Genomic DNA, 17538 nt, shown 5'->3' with positions numbered 1-17538 from the left:
GGACTAGGGTCAGAATTGGTGACACAGAGCACAGTGTGGCCTTTGGGTGACCTCTCATCTGATAACAGTGACAGACATAAGTACCGTGCATGCATTTGAAGTTCAGACATCCTGTCTTCCAGGACCTGGGGACTCCCAGTGAGAAAATCTGGCCTGGCTATAATGACCTCCCAGCAGTCAAGAAGATGACCTTCAGTGAATATCCCTATAACAACCTCCGCAAGCGGTTCGGAGCTTTGCTATCAGACCAGGGCTTTGATCTCATGAACAAGTAAGTCCCAGGGTGGCATAGTCTATAGCCTAGGGTCTTCAGGATGCTGGCTCACTCTGTTTGAGAACTGACCCGGGGCCTGGGAGCCCCAGGATACCAGGGCTTAGGGTATGCTAAGTCCAAGGGCCTCACCTTCCATCACAGCCTGACCCACAGCACATGTCCACCTAGAAAGCAGAGGCTTGGCCTGAGCTGTGACGTCATGTGTGTTCAGGCCCACAGCTGGTGGCTAGGATCCCATGCCGTTTTTAGGTTCCTGACATACTACCCTGGAAGGAGGATCAACGCAGAAGATGGCCTCAAGCACGAGTATTTCCGAGAGACCCCCCTCCCCATCGACCCCTCCATGTTTCCCACATGGCCTGCCAAAAGCGAGCAACAGAGGGTGAAGCGTGGCACAAGTCCACGGCCACCAGAGGGCGGCCTAGGCTACAGCCAGCTGGTGAGGGGCCTGTCCAGCAGGGGTTCCCATGGGGAAGACTGGCTGGGGCACAGTCCTCATGGTGCCTACCTCACTTCACAGGGTGACGACGACCTGAAGGAGACAGGCTTCCACCTCACCACTACGAACCAGGGAGCCTCCGCTGCAGGCCCCGGCTTCAGCCTCAAGTTCTGAGGTCAAGAGTGGCCCTGGCCCAGCCAGGGAGAGACAGCTTGAGCTGCTGAGTCAGAATGCCTATCTTGGAACTGCTCATCTGAACTTTGTCTTTCCTTCTTTTTGAAATATATATTTTGGTTTGTAAATTTGTAGAATTAAATCACATTTTCCTTCTGGAAGGCAAGCTGTTTTCAGAGGTGTCGTGAGTGCCTGCAGGTGCCACAGATGTCCTGCCCCTCCCCACGGCAGGACCTGGTCTGGAGCAGAGCTGGGGTTCTCTGCCTCTCAGTCTTGGAGGCTGCGGCTTGTGTGTGGTGATTGAGGCAGCTTGCTTCTTCCTGGGGTGTCAGCACCAGCCCTATCCACACTGGCCTCAGCCCCAGAAACCAGATGTGTGACAGCCTCAGCCAAGGTGGATTTTTATTTATGAGGTTGTTACTTTTTTTGTTTGTTTGTTTTTGAGACAGGGTCTTCTTGTAACCCCAGCTGGCCTGGAACTCATTATGTAGACCAGGCTGGCCTTGAACTCACAGAGATCCACCTGCCTCTGCCTCCCGAGTGCTGGGATTAAAGGCATGTACCATCTCGCCTGGTTGTTACATATTTTAAGAAGTAGTAAACTGTACTTGGACGAAGCTGTGTCCTTTTCTAATTGTACTGATCCCTGGATGGGCCGTTGGGGTGTGCTTGGGATGGGAGCTGCTGTTTGGGCTTGGGTAAATAAAGTGAAGTGACAGGATTGGATACAGTCCTCACATACACCCCTGCCCCTGCCTCCACCCTTACCACCTCTCACTGAGCAAGCTGTTGGCCTCTTTCAGCAGAACAGGGGCCCATACCTGCTTGGGGCCTCCACCTCTTACCAAGCTGGTTCTCAGCCCTCTGCCTTACTCATAGTAAAGCCTCACCTAGTCATCCAAAGTGCTGCTGCTGACACCTGGGACTCAGGCTTCCACACAGTTCTCTGGAGGCCTTCTTGGCAAAACCCACTTGCTCTGTTGACAATGTCACCAAAAAGGACTATGCAGAAGTACAGGAACATTCTCTCTCCAGGGGCTGACCTTTGGTCCAGAAATGATAAGGCAGGGGATTATTTTGGTAAGGAAAAGTACACACTGCTGGGTGTGGTGGTTTGTGGACAGCCTGGTCCATATAGGGGTTTCCAGGCTAGGTATGTCTACATAGTGAGACCCTGTCAGAAAAAAAGACAAGCTCATATTTCCCTTTTTTTGTTTTGTTTTGTTTTTTGAAACAGCTTTATTTGTGGCCTGGCTCACTATATGGACCAGGATGGCCAGGATTTCACAGAGCTCTGCTTGCTAAGTGCTGAAGTATGTGCCACTACACCCACCTGTACAGACCTTTTGAGGAAGAATATGTTGTGACTGAACCCCTTAACGCTCCCAAACCCTCTGTTAAGTAGGCTCCCCGCCATTGTCCCCTTGAGGACCAAGGTCCCTGAGTGGTCCACATAACAGTGGTATGTTCTGTGACAGTTACCGGGCACTACCAGCAGTGGGCTCTGGGTGTAAACCCAGGACATCACTGTGGCCTGTTCTATTGCTGCACATTGCCAGTACAGTGAAGCACGCCTTGTCTATCTGGCTCAGCATCATCGTTTTTGGCAACAAAATCACCAGCCTGTCTGCCATTGGCACCATCCTTGTGATAATGGGTGTCTTGCTCTACAACAAAGCCAGGCAGTACCAGCAGGAGACCATGCAGAGCCTGGCCACAGCCACCCATCGGGGCCCAGAGGACGACACAGAGCCACTGGTTCCCCTGGACTCCAGACAGCACCACTGAGCATAGGAGGCCTCTGGACATCGCTTAGCTCCTTTCTGATGCTGTGTCCCTTGGAGACCAGGCCTAGACTGCATTCTGCACTACATGCTGGGCTAAGGAGGCAGACTCTGCAGGCTTGGTCTTCTGCTCCTCACTGGAAGTCAGATGTGGGAATCAGGGATCAGTTTCTGCCTGACAGAACCCTGCAGGAAGGAGTGGATGGCCTGTTGCTCCCCTGGCCCACCGTCCAGGCTGCAGCTGGGCCAACAGCTCTGTGGAGCCCACTGTGGATAAATGCAGGCTCCAGTGCAATGTGAGCTGTTCTCTGCCTGGTGCCAGCTAGGAGACCACAGGTATTGAAGCCACCTGGTCTCTGGTCATCCATGGAGACTAACCACAGTGGCCATGCTGCTGTGTTGAAACAGAAGTCCCAGGTGCCAGTGCCCCCTTTATGGACCCCCCAACCACCCTCAGAAACCAGAATGGTTTACAGGTGTGGAAACAAGTCTCCTGCCCCTGAGGGAGGGTGCTTGTGTGAAGGAGAGGATTCCCCTGGCTTGTGTTGCACTGAGCCGCCCTTCCTTCAGGGTGCTGTTCCATGTGATGCTAAGAATGTGATTTCCACACCCTAGAGGGTGATTGCGGACAACTGGCAAAGGTGCCCTGGAATGCTTTTCCGTCTTGGGTCTGGATGAATGTGAGGCAGGCTGTTCTGAATGGCAAGATTTCCTTGGGGATGGATGACTGGGGAGGTCTGGCAGAGCATGTTTGCAGTTTATGCTGCATTTAAAGTGACACTGCTTTGTAGCAGAGCAGGCACCCGTACAGGTTTCTGGAGTGTCTGCATGCAAGGTAGAACACAGTCTACATCCACAGCTGACTCCCCAGGGACCATTTGTGACAGCACCTGGACCATCAAGTGCCCAGAGTCTGTCCTTCCATGCTAGGGTCCAGAGCGAGAGAGCCTGAGCAGTGGAGGAGCACAGCGGGGGCTTGGGTACAAGGGGCTGAGGCTCTCTACCTTGTTCCTAATTTTGTGGGTTCCGATGTGGGTACAATCCCTGTCCAGGCAGTTTTCAAGACCCTTTGTGATGGCAGCAGGGGCACTACCTGCCCCAAATCTCCCTTCCCCTCCCTGCTCTTTAGTGCCCATGGTGGTTCACTGGTTTCCCATTTGGCTTCTTGCCTGGGGATATGAAAATAGCCCCTTCAGGAGTAGGTTTAGGTAAAAAGAGCAATAATTATGTCTTAAGTTCTACCGACTTGAAAAAAATCTGCCATGGTGATGGATCTTCACCACCACTGTGAAGATGTTTTCTTATGTGGCACTGGCAAAGGTGCCCTGGAATGCTTTTCCTTCCTCTTCGCTTTCTCCAAAACTAAAGGCCCCAAGGTAAGAAAGTAGAATGGGTGGCACAACCGGATTCCACCTCGCCCCCCGCCCCCCAGAGTTACCCAGCAGGGAATTCCATTTTCTAAACTGCCACATTCCTATGAGGAACTACGTCCTTCATTATGACGTATGTAGCTCCCCAAAACTTAATCTGGACGATCGCACCACGACTGAGCGATCCGGGTGTCAGCGCGCCCGCCAGCGTGAATTCAAGTCACTCTCCTTCACTAGCTGCGACGCTTCAGGGAGCGGGGCGGATGCTGTTTCTGCCCAAAAGCTGAACCCAAGAATTTCCCCGCTGCCTCGCCTTGGGCCACGCGCCTGGGTTACGTCATCAACACGAGTCCAAACAGGAAGTAAACGTGTCTGACGTGCGCCGGGCGCTGTTTCCTCTGCGGTGCTGAAGTGGACCTTGTACTTGCTGCCCGCCTGGCTTCTGGATCCTGTGTCATCAATAGGCGTCCAACCAGGAAGCGATGGAGGTCCTAGCGCCTACCGCGCGCTGTTTCTTCTCGGACTCCTCGATCGGCGGCGGCGGCGCAGCGGCGCAGGGGTAAGTGACGGCGGGAGCCCACACGAAGGGCGACGGACGCGCCCGAGGAGTCGGGCGGAGGGAATCGCTGCTGGCGCGCCCGGCTCGGCACACTCTGCTCGTAGGAGAGGAGGCGGCGGGTCCCGCGCTCCCTGCCAGCCCCTGGGCTGCCAAGCTCGGATTTCCCCGAATGAACCGGCCGAAGGCGAACCCCGGGCTTACGGGTTGCACCGCACACCTGATCCCTGCCCGGGACGCAGGCTGGTCCTCGCCCGGCGCTTCCTCATAGTCTTCTGGCACCAAAGGCAGAGTTTGCTGGGTGCTGCGACCTCGGTCTTTAGATGGTGATGCTTGCCATTTACGAAAAGCAAACTGAGCTCAACTAAGTTACCCCAAACCTTACAAGAGTGACGGAAAAAATGAGGTTCCAGCAGAGCCCTTTCCTCCTACCGGGACTTAGTGTAAAACACTAAGAAGTGATTCAAGGAACAACAGAGCCTCAGACTTGGTGTGTCCCGAGGTTGCGTGAATAATTTTTCTTTTTTTAAAAAAAAAGGTTATTATCTTTATGTATATGAATGTATTGTCTGTGTGTATGTAAGTGCACCCAGGTTGTGCAATGCCTGTGGTCCTCTGCAAGAGCAGTCAGTGCTATTAACCAGGGGGCCATCTCTCCAGCCCTGAATTATTTTTCTCTTTGCAGTTTTTTAACTCAAATGGGTGATGAAAAGGACTCTTGGAAAGTGAAAACTTTAGACGAAATTCTCCAGGAAAAGAAACGAAGAAAAGAGCAAGAGGAGAAAGCAGAGATAAAACGCTTAAAAAATGTAAGCTATGTTTTTTAAGTAAGTGGTTTTCTTAAAGGAGATTTAATTTCTTTGTCCTCATTTTTCCATTAGAACAACGCTTCTTCGGTGAAGTTCTTTTGTACTTCCAAATGTCACAGGTGAGCCCAAAATCTATTCTAAAATTAACAAGAACACTCATATACTCAGTTTATTGAAGGTAGATTGATAACACACTGAAGCTTGTCTAGATGAGAATGTCACCATGGGAAATAAAATGTTTTGGACCTAGAATCATCAGTGCACCAGACTAATTCTTCTCATCTCACTGTTAGTAAATTCATAATACCATGTTCAAGCATTTTTAATGTGGTGGGGACTTGGCCTTTAACTTAAAACGAGTGCTTTGTAACTTCCTTGCTTTGCATGGTAAATATATTCAGAGCTTCTCAGTGATTGGATAGAGGCATTGACATAAATACCTCTTTTCTAAGATTAGGCAGAGATCATTTTGCAGTATATATAAGTACTATGTGTATTTTGTTTGTAAAATCCAAGTTAGGTCTAACATAGGTGTCACTTTGGCTCATGAGGAACTAATGTGTTTGGCATAGTGCCTAATGTCTCTTGTCATATAAGTAGTTTTTAACTTTCCACTCATAGGTTGTAGGATACACAGAACTGTGATTTTAATTACTGGGAATATGGAAAAAAGTTCTTTGCTATATTTTATAACAGCTCCATTCAAACTAGATATGAAATTTTGGGGATGTCAACAAACTTTGCTTATCATTAAAAGTAAGTGCAACTGTGTATGATAGCACACACTTGTAATCTCAGCGTTTGGGATGCTGAGGCAGAAGATTTAAGACCAGCCTGAGCTATACATCAAAACTTTTCAAAGATTAAAGACAAGTGCAGGATGTGGTTGAGCTTGCCTTTAGTCCCAGCACTATGGACACAGAAGCAGGTAGATCTCTGAGTTCAAGGCCAGCCTGGTCTGCGTAGGGAGTTCTGGCCACCTGGGGCTACAGGGAGACCATGTCTCAAGAAGACCAAAATATGAAAAGAAAGAAAGAAAAAAGCATTATCTACACAGAAAATGACCCAGTGATTCATTTTCTCTTTGCTTCTTAGTCTGATGACCAGGATCCCAAAAGGGATTCCCTTGAGGAGGAGGAGCTGAGAGATCACCGTATGGAGATCACAATCAGGAACTCACCATGTAGAAGAGAAGACTCCATGGAAGACAGGTAAGAGAGTGCATAAGATTTAGCAGGCATGCCCCAAGATAGCCACAAATGAGGCCCTGACAGACTCATAACTTACATGAAACATTATGAAGTTTTTTCCTTTTTGGTTTTTCAAACAGTGCAGGTCTTGCACGTGAACTTCACAGATGACAGTATCGCACTATCCAAGGTTGGACTTGTCTGTTAGAGAAAGAAGGAAAAGAGCCTGGGGTACCACATAGCCAAGAGCCAGCCGGCCTTTTCAGTAGTACGCTGAAAAAGTCTGTATTCGGACTGGAGCTTGAGCTCCCAGTTGGGTTTGGCTTTGGTGGGGTCAGTTGTCATAAAGACAAAATGAGCATGCGTTCCTTTCTTTGTGGTAAGTCTTCAGTTAAGCCAGCACAGCGTAAGATACTACATTTCAGTGTTTGTTTACCCTGTGTGGCAACGCCACAAGATTTTATTACTTTATCTTTAAAATGTTTTAATTATTTTTTTATGGGGGCTGGAGAGATGGCTCAGCATTTAAGAGCACTGGCTGTTCAGGAGACATGGGCTTGATTCCCATCACCCACAGGGTGTCCAACAACCATCCTTAACTCCAGATCCAGGGGATCTCATGTCCTCTTCTGTCCTCCACAGGCATTGCATGACATGTGTGTACTTACATACATGCAGACACAACACTTATACACATAAAATAAATAATTTTTTTGTTTTTTTACTTTTTGAGACAGAGTCTACCTGTAGCCACAGCTGACATGGAACTTACTATGTAGACCAGGCTAGTAGCCTTGTGATCTCACAGAGATCCACCTGCCTATGCCCCCTAGTGCTGGGATTAAAGGTGTGGGCCACCATGCCAGGTTCAAAAATAAAATGTTTAAAAGTGTTTATTTTTTACTTTATGGGTGTGAACTTCTTGTTTGCACGTATGTACATGCATCCATGTTGTGCATTGCCCATGAAGGCCAAAAGAGTGCGCTGGATCCCCTGGAACTGGAGTTACTGACAGTTGTTAACCACCATGTGGATCCTGGGAATTTGAACCCAGGTCCTCTGCAAGAATAGCCAGTGCTCTTAACCACTGAGCCACTCTGCATCTCTGGCCCAAGTCCACAGTTTTAGAAGTAATCCAAAGTGGAGTGAAGATGGATCGCTATCAGCAATATTCATGCCAAGATGTGTGTCTGGTGATTCCTACAGTGCAGTGAGGTCTTGCTGTTTGTTTTCTTTTTGTGTTTTGTGAGATAACTGAGGGAAACACAGTCAGTTAAGGTAGAATGGCTGTTCTGAGAAGCCCAGGGTGTAATTCCTGCTTCTGCCGGGTCTGTTTTGTTTTTAAAAAGCAGGATCTTCACCAGGCGTGGTGGCACACTCCTGTAGTCCCAGCATTTGGGAGGCAGAGGCCAGCCTGGTCTACATAGTTCCAGGACAGCTGGGCTACAGGGAGACTCTGTCTCAAAAAGACCAAAAAAAAAGCAGGGTCTTACTGTGCAGCCCAGTCTAGCATTCATGATCCTCCTCTCTCAGCTCCCAAGTTCTGGGAGTACAGTGCGGGGCGTGGTGGCGAGTGCCTTTAATCCCAGCACTTGGGAGGCAGAGGCAGGCGTATCTCTGAGTTCGAGGCCTGCCTGGTCTACATAGTTCCAGTTCAGCTGGGGTTACAGGGAGATCCTGTCTCAAAAAAAAGACCAGGAAAATATGTTTCCCCAAGAACTGGAGAGATTGCTCAATGGTTAAGAGCAGTGACTGCTCTTGCAGAGGACCTTGATTCAGTTCCCAGCACTCAAACAGCAGCTAACAGCTGTCCATAATTCCAAGTCCAGGGCATCCAACACCATCTTCTGTCCTCTATGGACATGACATGCATGTAGTACACAAGCATACGTGCAGGCAAAACACTTATATACATAAAATAAAAATAAATAATTTAAAAATTAAAATAGACTGTGGTGTCATTTGCCTTTAATCCCAGCACTTGGGAGCCAGAGGCAGGCAGATCTCTGAGTTCAAGGCCAGCCTGGTCTACAAAGCAGATTCAGGCTCCCTGGTACTGAAGGGAGACCCTGAGATCACATCATGAGCAATAAATAAATAAATAAATAAATAAATAAATAAATAAATACAGTGAAAACTCTTCCTTAGTGCTGGGGGCCTACTTCAGTTCGTAGAGGATTTGCACAGTATGCACAAATCTCTGGGTTTGAATTCCCGTACTGCATTAAAAAAATTGGATGTGGGACTGGAGAGATGGCTCATCGGTTAAGAACACTGGTTGTTCTGCAGAAGATCCAGATTTGAATGCCAGCACCCACTCAGCCGCTAACAACTGTCTGTAACTCCAGTCCCAGGGAATCCAACAGCCTTTTCTGACCTCCCCGAGCATTGCACAATACGGGTGCACTAACCTACATGCAGGCATGACACACATACACATAAAAATAATAAATAAAATTTTTTAAAATTAAAAAAATAAAATTGGATGTGGTGAAGCATGCCTGTAATAGCCCTCTGGAGGCGGAAGGAGGAAAATCAGCTTTTTGAGTCATTCTTTGCTACATAGTGAGTTTGAAGTGAGCCCGGAATACACGAGACCCTGTCTCAACAAATGACATAAACATTTCCCCAAAGTAACCTATGAATGGTTTATCTCATAAGTAAAAGAAGAGAAAATAGAAGAAAGAGACCTACTGTCAGACTTACAGGACATCAGTGACAGCGAGAGGAAAACCAGCTCTGCTGAGTCCTCATCAGGTACATGAGCCCACACTGCTGTGGCCTTGGCTGCTGCTGCCAGGGAAAGGCCAGGGTTTACCCTTTGGCTCTGTTTTATTCTGCAGCAGAATCAGGTTCAGGCTCTGAAGAGGAAGAGGAGGAGGAAGAGGAAGAGGAGGAAGAAGGGAGCACCAGTGAGGAGTCAGAGGAGGAGGAGGAAGAAGAGGAAGAAGAGGAGGAGACTGGGAGCAACTCTGAGGAGGCCTCAGAGCAGTCTGCGGGTGAGGAGCCAGTGGGTCACAGTTGTTTTCATTGATGAAAAAGCATTTCATGTTCTTTTGGGAATTTGAAGTGTAAGGTAAGAACTTTCCACATTAAAACTGCCTTGCTCTGTAAGACTCACATTTGGCCCCAGAATTGAGGCAGAGAATGCGGCTCAGTAGAATGCTTGCCTAGTATATGTGAGGTCTTGGGCTCAATCCTAGTACCAGCAGGAAAAGAAAGACGCCTCCCACCCTTCCCAAATTGGTAGATGTGAACACTTGCTATTTTTCCACAGCTTCTGCTAACCCTTAGATTACCCTGTGGAGTTTACAGGTGGGTGGAGCCCCAGAATGGTCCACTGTGGGGACGCAGGGCCAAGGACAAGGCAGCCAGAGAGGAACTAGTTGTCAAGGAGCTCCGGCAGCCGTGAGACAAGGGATCATTCCTGAGTAGCAGTGAGTTGGATGCTCTGCATTGGTACGAGGCCAGCCTGGAAAGGTCTGACAGACTTTGTTCCATGGAGAGCTTCCCTTGGTCTTCATGTAAACTCCGGAATGATGTTCAGTGGCCTGTCCCCCACAGCTGGCCCTTGTTCTCTGCCCGTGCACCTTCAGCACATGGTTGTTAGGTGTGGATTCACATTTACATAATCCATTGGATCTTTGGAAGAAACTACCCTTTCCTTGTTCCCAGGCCTTGGGCTACACTATACCTACCAAGCATCAAGTTCCAAATCACTGTGCCTCACCTAAGCCTCTCGGTATCTCCAGAAGACACGGGCTGACTAGGACCGTGCTGTTGACTGTGATAACAGGTGGCATGGTTCAGACGTCTGGTAGTAAGACCAGAAGGTGCCGCTCCTCAGTGTGAGGCTTCTCCTTCCTTCCTTTTTTGTTAACAGCCCTAGGACTCCAGGCGAGCACTCAGCCATTGTGTCCCACTCCCTGCCCAGGGTTTTGTTCTTTGCTCTTCTTTATTTGTCTTTCATTATTCCAGAGCTGAGGACTGAACCCAGGGCCTTGTGCTTACTAGGCCAGTACTGGATCACTGATCTAAGCTCCCAGCAAGTGTTCTTAGAAGAAAATCCTTACTGCGAGGTAACAGATGCTGTATGGACAGAAACATAAGTCCTGATTAAACACATTAACTGGATTTTTTGTTTATATTTTTTTTTGTTTGGTTTTTGTTGGTTTTTTGTTGTTGTTGTTTTTGAAAAATGATCTCACTGTGTAGCTCTGACTGCCTGGATTTTGCTATGTAGGTCAGGCTGGCCTCAAACTCACACAAACTCACAAAGATCTGCCTGCCTTTGCTTCCTGAGTGTTAGGGTTAAAGGCATGTGCCACCATGCACTACATATTTTTTTTTCTTGAGATAGAGTTTCAGTAAGTACTCCTGGCTGACCTGGAACTGGCTAGGTAGACCAGGCTGGCTTTGAACTTGGAGCCCTCCTGAGTCCTGGGATTATGGGTGTGTGCCACCATACCCAGCCACATTATAATATTTAGCCATTTATGTTGTGTTTTCTTAGCTGCTGACTTAGATTATATATTTGTGTATGTGCATGTGAATGCAAGGGCCCACAGTGAGCAGAAGAGAGTGCTGGATCCCCTGGACCTGGAATTACAAGTTGTTGTTAACTGTGCAATGTGGATGCTAGAACTGGACTCTGGTCCTCAGAAAAGCAGCCTGCACTCTTAACTGCTGAGCCATTTCTTCTGCCCTTTTACATGAGCTTTTTTTAAAAAAAAATTTTCAGATTGAAATTTTTTTTCAACTTTAAAAAATTATTGAGAATTTTATACATGCATATAAGGTGTTTTGATCAAATCCATCCCCACCCCCTCCCCTCCAACTCCTCCCATATCTCCCCATCACTTTTTCCTGAACAAATTCGTGTACACTTTTTTTTTTTAATGGGGCTTTTTGCTATTCTAACATTCCTCCCTCTGAAGAGGTAACCTTAAAATCTTTTAGGGATTAGATAAAAGCTCCCAAATACCTTTGCCATTTTCAGCCTTTGGAACAGAGTAATGTTGCTAGGAGGCCCAAGGACATTTTGACTTTTAGCCAAGAAACTGGCTACTTTTTTGGGGTCTTTTTACCCTAACTGCCTAGTCAATTCCTACCTCCTATTCTTATCACACCATCCTCTGAAGGGGTTGCCCAAATTGCCGATAGGGAATCTAGACGCAGACCACTCTGGTTTCTTCCATGCTGAACAGGGATGCAGGGTGGGGCAATGGGGTGCCCCTTTAGTGGGTCTATCTAAAAGACTCCCAGATTGCACAACTCTAGGGGGAAAAGAAAGTCCTTGAATGTGAAGGAGATGTAAAACCTCAGAACAGGGCAAATTTCAAATGTTCATACCAGAATCCATTGGAATTTCTTGACAAGAGCTTCCAAAAGTATCCCTCTATTGGGTGCCTCCTCGTTTTTCTTTTGTCTGCCAAGGCTGGACTCGAGAGTGATAGACTCAGGATTTGTTTTCGAGCACTTTGATAGCTGTTGGAGTGGCTAGAATCAGTGTCAGTTCCCTCTCAAAGGGGGAGGAAACAAATTTATCCATCATTTTAGAACAATAGCTGGTTGTCTCTCTTAGCTACAGGTGGGCACTACAGTATTTCAGACCAAGATTAGAAGTGTTTCATTCGAGCAGCACTTTCTGCTTAGAAACAAAATCATCAATGAGAAAGAATTGTCTAAATAACCTTTTATATGGACTTAAGCCTAATGTCTGGGAAGTGTAATCCCTTGAACTCTTAAATAAATATAGTGATCACTTTAATCTTTGGTTAGACTTTCCTTTTGGGTGTTTAAGACCATATAGTTAGCCCCAAAAAAACCAATCTATTTTCACTCTTGAGGTCGTTTGAGGATCTGTCCCATGCCGTTCTTTTCAGGTTCCTGACATACTACCCTGGAAAGAGGATCAATGCAGAAGATGGCCTCAAGCACGAGTATTTCCGAGAGACCCCCCTCCCCATCGACCCCTCCATGTTTCCCACATGGCCTGCCAAAAGCGAGCAACAGAGGGTGAAGCGTGGCACAAGTCCACAGCCACCAGAGGGCGGCCTAGGCTACAGCCAGCTGGTGAGGGGCCTGTCCAGCAGGGGTTCCCATGGGGAAGACTGGCTGGGGCACAGTCCTCATGGTGCCTACCTCACTTCACAGGGTGACGACGACCTGAAGGAGACAGGCTTCCACCTCACCACTACGAACCAGGGAGCCTCCGCTGCAGGCCCCGGCTTCAGCCTCAAGTTCTGAGGTCAAGAGTGGCCCTGGCCCAGCCAGGGAGAGACAGCTTGAGCTGCTGAGTCAGAATGCCTATCTTGGAACTGCTCATCTGAACTTTGTCTTTCCTTCTTTTTGAAATATATATTTTGGTTTATAAATTTGTAGAATTAAATCACATTTTCCTTCTGGAAGGCAAGCTGTTTTCAGAGGTGTCGTGAGTGCCTGCAGGTGCCACAGATGTCCTGCCCCTCCCCACGGCAGGACCTGGTCTGGAGCAGAGCTGGGGTTCTCTGCCTCTCAGTCTTGGAGGCTGCGGCTTGTGTGTGGTGATTGAGGCAGCTTGCTTCTTCCTGGGGTGTCAGCACCAGCCCCATCCACACTGGCCTCAGCCCCAGAAACCAGGTGTGTGACAGCCTCAGCCAAGGTGGATTTTTATACATGAGGTTTTTTACACAGTGGATTTTTGGGGGGGGGGTCTTTTTGAGACGGTCTCCCTGTAGCCCCTGCTGTCCTAGAACTATGTAGACCAGGCTGGCCTTGAACTCACAGAGATCCACCTGCCTCTGCCTCCGAACTGCTGGGATTAAAGGCGTGTGCCACCACGTCCAGCCACAGTGGATTTTTATATGTGTTTTAAGGAGGAGTAAATTATTCTTGGAGGAAGCTCTTGTGTTTTGTTTTTTCATTGTGCTGGTCACCAGGTGAGCCCTGTGGATATGCCTGGGAGGGGAGCTGCTAGCTGTCTGGACTTGGGTAAATAGATTGAGCTGGCAGTATTAGATACAGCCCTTCACCCCCCATCTCCATGAGCAAGCTCTTGCAGAACAGGTGCCTATACCTGCTGTGGCCTCCACCTCTGCCCAAGCTGATTCTCAGTCCCCCTCCCTTATAGTAAAGCCTCACCCAGTCATTCAAAGTGATGTTGCTGACACCAGGGCCTCAGTGTACCCCAGTGTTCTAGAGGCCATCTTGGCAAAGCCATTCTTGCCCAATTGACTATGTCCTTACCACACAGGGCTATGCAGAAGTAGGGGAGCCCTGACACCCCAGTGTCCCCATATCCAGGTGGACAGAGACTAGCCTGCTGGCTTCCTTTCCATGCAACGAGACGTTAGAGAGAAAGTGCTTTATCTACTGGCCTCCAGCCCAGAGCCTCTGAACAGGGTCAGCTCCTCACTCGGACCCGCCAGGAGTAGGTAGTGAGCACTCTCTGGTGCCGGCGCACCACGCAGGTGTAGGTGCCTTCATTGACTGCATTGGCAATGATGCTCAGCTGTGCTTCACCCAGGGCCAGGTAGCCAGGATAGGAGAACTCCAGGGGCTCTTGGTCCTTGTACCAGCTGCAGGGGGGAAGTTCCTGCATGACTGCCCTGCCCACCCCAAAGGACCCAGGGCATAACCACCCTGAGTACCCCATGTAGCCCAAATCCCCCTGGACATGCTTGGCCAGTGCTGCTTACTATACTTTGCCTTTCTTGTGTAGGATCTTCTGCCCACAGCGGAAGGTCATGTTCCTGCCCTCCGACACCAGCCTCGTTTTGGTCCTGGTGGGTGGTAAGGTGGCAGCCATCGTGGGAAATGGGAATTCTGCTCAAGGCATGGGGAAATGCCATGTCAGTGTTTAGCCACATGAAGCCAGGCCCAAGATGGAGAGATCTGAGCTCAAGAACTCCCCATCCCACCTGGAGCCTCACTTACCATAGCAGAAGTCACAGCTGCTGGGGCAGAGCCTCTTCATGAGTCTCTGACGGGCATTACAAAAGCCCCTCCGTGCCCAGGATGTACACACAAAAAGCCTGTCCAAGCAGCCTGCCAGGAGGGAAGCATGGTTCAGGACTGCTCACAGCCCTACCTCCCACCTGCCACTCACCTTTCCCAGGGCACCCACCATAGAGTCGGTGTAGTCCCCACAGTTCATCCTGGGACAATGACTTCCAGCCTCGAAGTGTGGCATTGAGATGCATGAGTGCCCGGCCTTGCTGTGAGTGCATCAGCCCCAGAGCATGGCCAATCTCATGGGCTGCCACGTGCACCAGGTCTGTGAGCCACACACCTGTAGGCCCCGTGGGTTAGCACTTGGGTCCCCCAGCCTTCTACTCCCAGGCTTGCTCCAGGAGGCCTAGAACAGCTGCTGGAATGCAACTGTAAGCCACCCTCGGCCACAGCCAGAGAAGATAAGTATGTTCCTGGTCTAGGCAGTGAGCTTGGCCCCCAGGAATGCAGCTCCAGCTCCCTCTGCAGCAGCGTTAGGGGAGCGGGAACACTCAGGCTTTGAGAATTCCAGTTCCCCTCCCTGATTGTTTGACCCTAATAGTGGCCACCCATCACCAGAAAATCCCTCCTGCCCCACAGCCCTTAACCTTGGTAGAGAGAATGAGCCCCTCCCCCGACCTCTCAGGAGGCCAGGCCAAGGGGTCTGGTCACCTTTCTTCCAACTGTAACGTGTGGGGCCCAGGATCCAGTACTCGCTGTCGTCAAAGTGAATGCCACCGTGTGGTGGGAAGAAAGCATGAGCCAGTTCACCCGTGGGGCCATCAAAGCAGTGGTGCAGAGCAGATACCAGACAGTCCGTATGGTTGACTGGGTAGAAGCCTAGGGAAGTACAAGGCTGAGATAGCGCCAGCGGGGCTGGGCAGGGTCAGGAGCATGTCACCCACCTATCCGGAGGTCGCTGGGCTGCTCTGGGGCCACCTCACGGAAGCTGAAGGGGGAAACGTCGCTCCACATGCGGAAGGCAGCAGCCAGGCCCCGCCGTGTCTCACGAGGGCTCAGGAGATTCCGGGGAAAGGAAAGAATCCTGGGGGACCGGGTCGGGGTCAGAGGTGGTGTCTGGGTTATGGCCCAGCCCCAGCCTCTGTCTCAGGTCCAGGCGGCACCTGTATGTGAGGTTGAAGTGGTCCCACCGCAGCCTGGCCGGCGTGAGCGTGTAGCGTCGTCTTCGAGGCAGCAGCAGGGTCAGGGGGCTGTGGAGCTGGGCGGTGGGGACCCCAGAGGGGTTTGGTGTATCCACATTTCTCTTCACAGGAAGGAAGTGGATGTGAGGAGGCAGTAGGAACAGTCTCCAGGCCCCAAAATTGTGGAAAGTAGACTGTTGGGAAATGGGTGTGGAAGGGCCCTGGGGGGCGAGGGTGCTCTTGTTTTACTTTCCTACCCTAAATGCGTTGTTCCTTTTCCCCAGGAGAAAAAAACGTTACTAAAAGCCGGTGGGAGTGGGCGGAGCAGGAGATGGACGCTGCTCCCACCTCCAGCCGCCGGACACTGCACTGACTCAGGGCGCGTGGACTCGGGCTCACGTCTGGTTCCGCAGAAGCCCCCCGGGCACACACCCCTCCGCAGAGGGGGCCCGTTCCTGCCCCTCCTGTCCTGCTCACCTGCGACGCGCTCCAGACCGGCGCCTCGGGGGCCCTGAGCAGCGCCAACAGCAGCAGAGCGGGGACGAGGCACAGCCCACCCAGGACGGCCCCGAACCGGCGGCCCTGGACAGCGCCCGACGTGTCCAGATGGCCGCAGGCCCGACGGCCCATGGTGGACTCGCTGTGGGGTGCAGGGCCGCCTCGGGCAGCGTGACGCGGGGACCCAGGCCACGGAGCAGGGGCTGGGCAGGAGGGGAGGCGGCTGGCGGATCGGGTTACAGTCCCGTGGTGGGGCGGGGACCCGGCGCCTGTGAAGCGAACCAGCTGGCCCGTCCGGAGCGGACAGCGCGCACCCCCCAGCGGGGCTGCCGGACCCGGGCCGCGGGGTCTGCGGTCGAGGCCAGAACGTGGCCGGCAAGGTGGGGTCTGGGAATTCAGCAATCAGCCGCGACAGGCCAGGCGGCGAGGCTCACTGTGCGGAAGAGGGGTCCGTTGCGCCCCCTCCCTAGCTGGCTGGGGCTGAATGACCCTCTGGCTTTTCCCCCAATGGGACTCAGCCACTCCTTGGACCCCCAGTGTAATCTGGGAGCGAAGCCCCCATCCCGCCCCCAGGGGCCGAGCGTAGCTGGCTAGGACGCAAACCCGCCAGAGGGGAGGGACACAGCGAGGGGACGTGGCACTGAGAATGGGGGCGCCCAGGGCCAGAGGGGAGAGTCCGCCCGGGAGACGGGGCGGAGGAGATCCTAGGGGTCGTAGGGCGGTCTGGGAAGGGGCCGGCGGTCGACGGCGCCCCCATTAGGGGACCCTTGGGGAGTGTGCCAGCACCCGGAGTCTCAGGCCAGGCTCAGAGGGGAGGGGGTTGCGGGAGCTGGGGATAGGGAGCGGCAGCAGGCGCCGGGTGTGGAGTCTGGCATGGATCTGGGAGGAGGTGGTGGGGTTGGAGCTGTGTCCCAAGACCGGAAGCCCCGAAGGGGCGACGGGTGGCTGTGCTGGGTGGGCTAATGCGCAGGATGGAGGTGGACTCCAGGAGGGGCGGACTGCGGATGGGTGAAGCGGTGGGAGCTGGGAGACCAGAAGCTCCCAGCCAGATTCGGCCGCCGCGTCTAGTCCCTCCCAGGCCTCCGTGCAGCCTTTGGACCCCGGGTGACAGCACTGTGAAGGCCAGCGGGGTCAGGGCCAAGCAGAGGCGTCCGCTTGGCTGGGGAGCGCTGCGCGGGTGGTTCTTGGAAAGCGAGGGCCACCCGCTTCCCCCCTTCGTGACTACATATTTCCTCCAGCAAATGGACCTTCTCCATGCCCCCCACCCTCACCCCAGCTCAGAGGCCAAGACCTTGGTGACCACCCACCTACTCCCTACTAGTCCAGGACCC

General features: G+C 51.4%; 3 protein-coding genes across 7 annotated transcripts in view; 2 read left to right on the top strand and 1 right to left on the bottom strand.

Annotated features, from left to right (window-relative positions):
* LOC103749760 (cyclin-dependent kinase 11B) overlaps positions 1-1504 on the top strand; it is a 30469-nt gene extending 28965 nt beyond the window's left edge. For all 3 annotated transcript variants that reach the window (XM_008852617.3, XM_008852616.3, XM_029555821.1), the window contains 3 exons: positions 123-271; positions 524-713; positions 795-1504. In XM_008852617.3, the coding sequence (XP_008850839.1) occupies positions 123-271; positions 524-713; positions 795-887 (432 nt within the window). In that variant the 3' untranslated portion in view covers positions 888-1504. The remainder of the gene's footprint in view (positions 1-122; positions 272-523; positions 714-794) is intronic.
* A 2943-nt stretch (positions 1505-4447) lies between these two features.
* Positions 4448-13907, top strand: LOC103749759 (cyclin-dependent kinase 11B-like). Its single transcript, XM_017803035.2, has 5 exons — positions 4448-4600; positions 5283-5406; positions 6502-6617; positions 12482-12671; positions 12753-13907. Exons 1-5 carry the CDS (start codon positions 4524-4526, stop codon positions 12843-12845), a joined length of 600 nt encoding a protein of 199 aa, XP_017658524.1. The 5' UTR covers positions 4448-4523; the 3' UTR covers positions 12846-13907.
* Positions 13908-13926: 19 nt separating this feature from the next.
* Positions 13927-16540, bottom strand: Mmp23b (matrix metallopeptidase 23B). 3 transcript variants are annotated; one of them, XM_029555822.1, is made up of 8 exons: positions 16187-16528; positions 15692-15903; positions 15473-15612; positions 15240-15407; positions 14704-14868; positions 14514-14624; positions 14276-14402; positions 13927-14155 (listed from the first exon to the last, which is right to left on the bottom strand). In XM_029555822.1, the coding sequence occupies exons 1-8, from the start codon at positions 16337-16339 to the stop codon at positions 13981-13983; spliced, it is 1251 nt and encodes a 416-aa protein (XP_029411682.1). In that variant the 5' UTR covers positions 16340-16528; the 3' UTR covers positions 13927-13980. The 3 variants fall into 3 exon arrangements, with proteins under 3 accessions (XP_029411682.1, XP_008850836.1, XP_029411683.1); XM_008852614.3 differs by having other exon boundaries at positions 15692-15831; positions 16187-16505; XM_029555823.1 differs by having other exon boundaries at positions 13947-14155; positions 14281-14402; positions 16187-16540.
* Between the last annotated feature and the right edge of the window lie 998 nt (positions 16541-17538).

This window comes from Nannospalax galili, unplaced genomic scaffold, assembly GCF_000622305.1.
Source record: "Nannospalax galili isolate Female #2095 unplaced genomic scaffold, S.galili_v1.0 scaffold806, whole genome shotgun sequence".
In the NCBI taxonomy this organism is placed as follows: domain Eukaryota; kingdom Metazoa; phylum Chordata; class Mammalia; order Rodentia; family Spalacidae; genus Nannospalax; species Nannospalax galili.
This window is presented reverse-complemented; position numbering and strand designations above follow the sequence as displayed.

What these genes read in the sequence shown, in the direction of transcription:
- LOC103749759 (XM_017803035.2), top strand. Translation starts at nt 4,524, where the DNA reads ATGGAGGTCCTAGCGCCTACCGCGCGCTGTTTCTTCTCGGACTCCTCG. An exon ending in AGATAAAACGCTTAAAAAAT is followed by an intron (nt 5,407 to 6,501) that starts GTAAGCTATGTT and finishes TTTGCTTCTTAG; the next exon opens with TCTGATGACCAGGATCCCAA. An exon ending in GCCTAGGCTACAGCCAGCTG is followed by an intron (nt 12,672 to 12,752) that starts GTGAGGGGCCTG and finishes CTCACTTCACAG; the next exon opens with GGTGACGACGACCTGAAGGA.
- Mmp23b (XM_029555822.1), bottom strand. Translation starts at nt 16,339, where the DNA reads ATGGGCCGTCGGGCCTGCGGCCATCTGGACACGTCGGGCGCTGTCCAG. An exon ending in GGGACTACACCGACTCTATG is followed by an intron (nt 14,625 to 14,703) that starts GTGGGTGCCCTG and finishes CCCTCCTGGCAG; the next exon opens with GCTGCTTGGACAGGCTTTTT. An exon ending in CACAAGAAAGGCAAAGTATA is followed by an intron (nt 14,156 to 14,275) that starts GTAAGCAGCACT and finishes TCCCCCCTGCAG; the next exon opens with CTGGTACAAGGACCAAGAGC.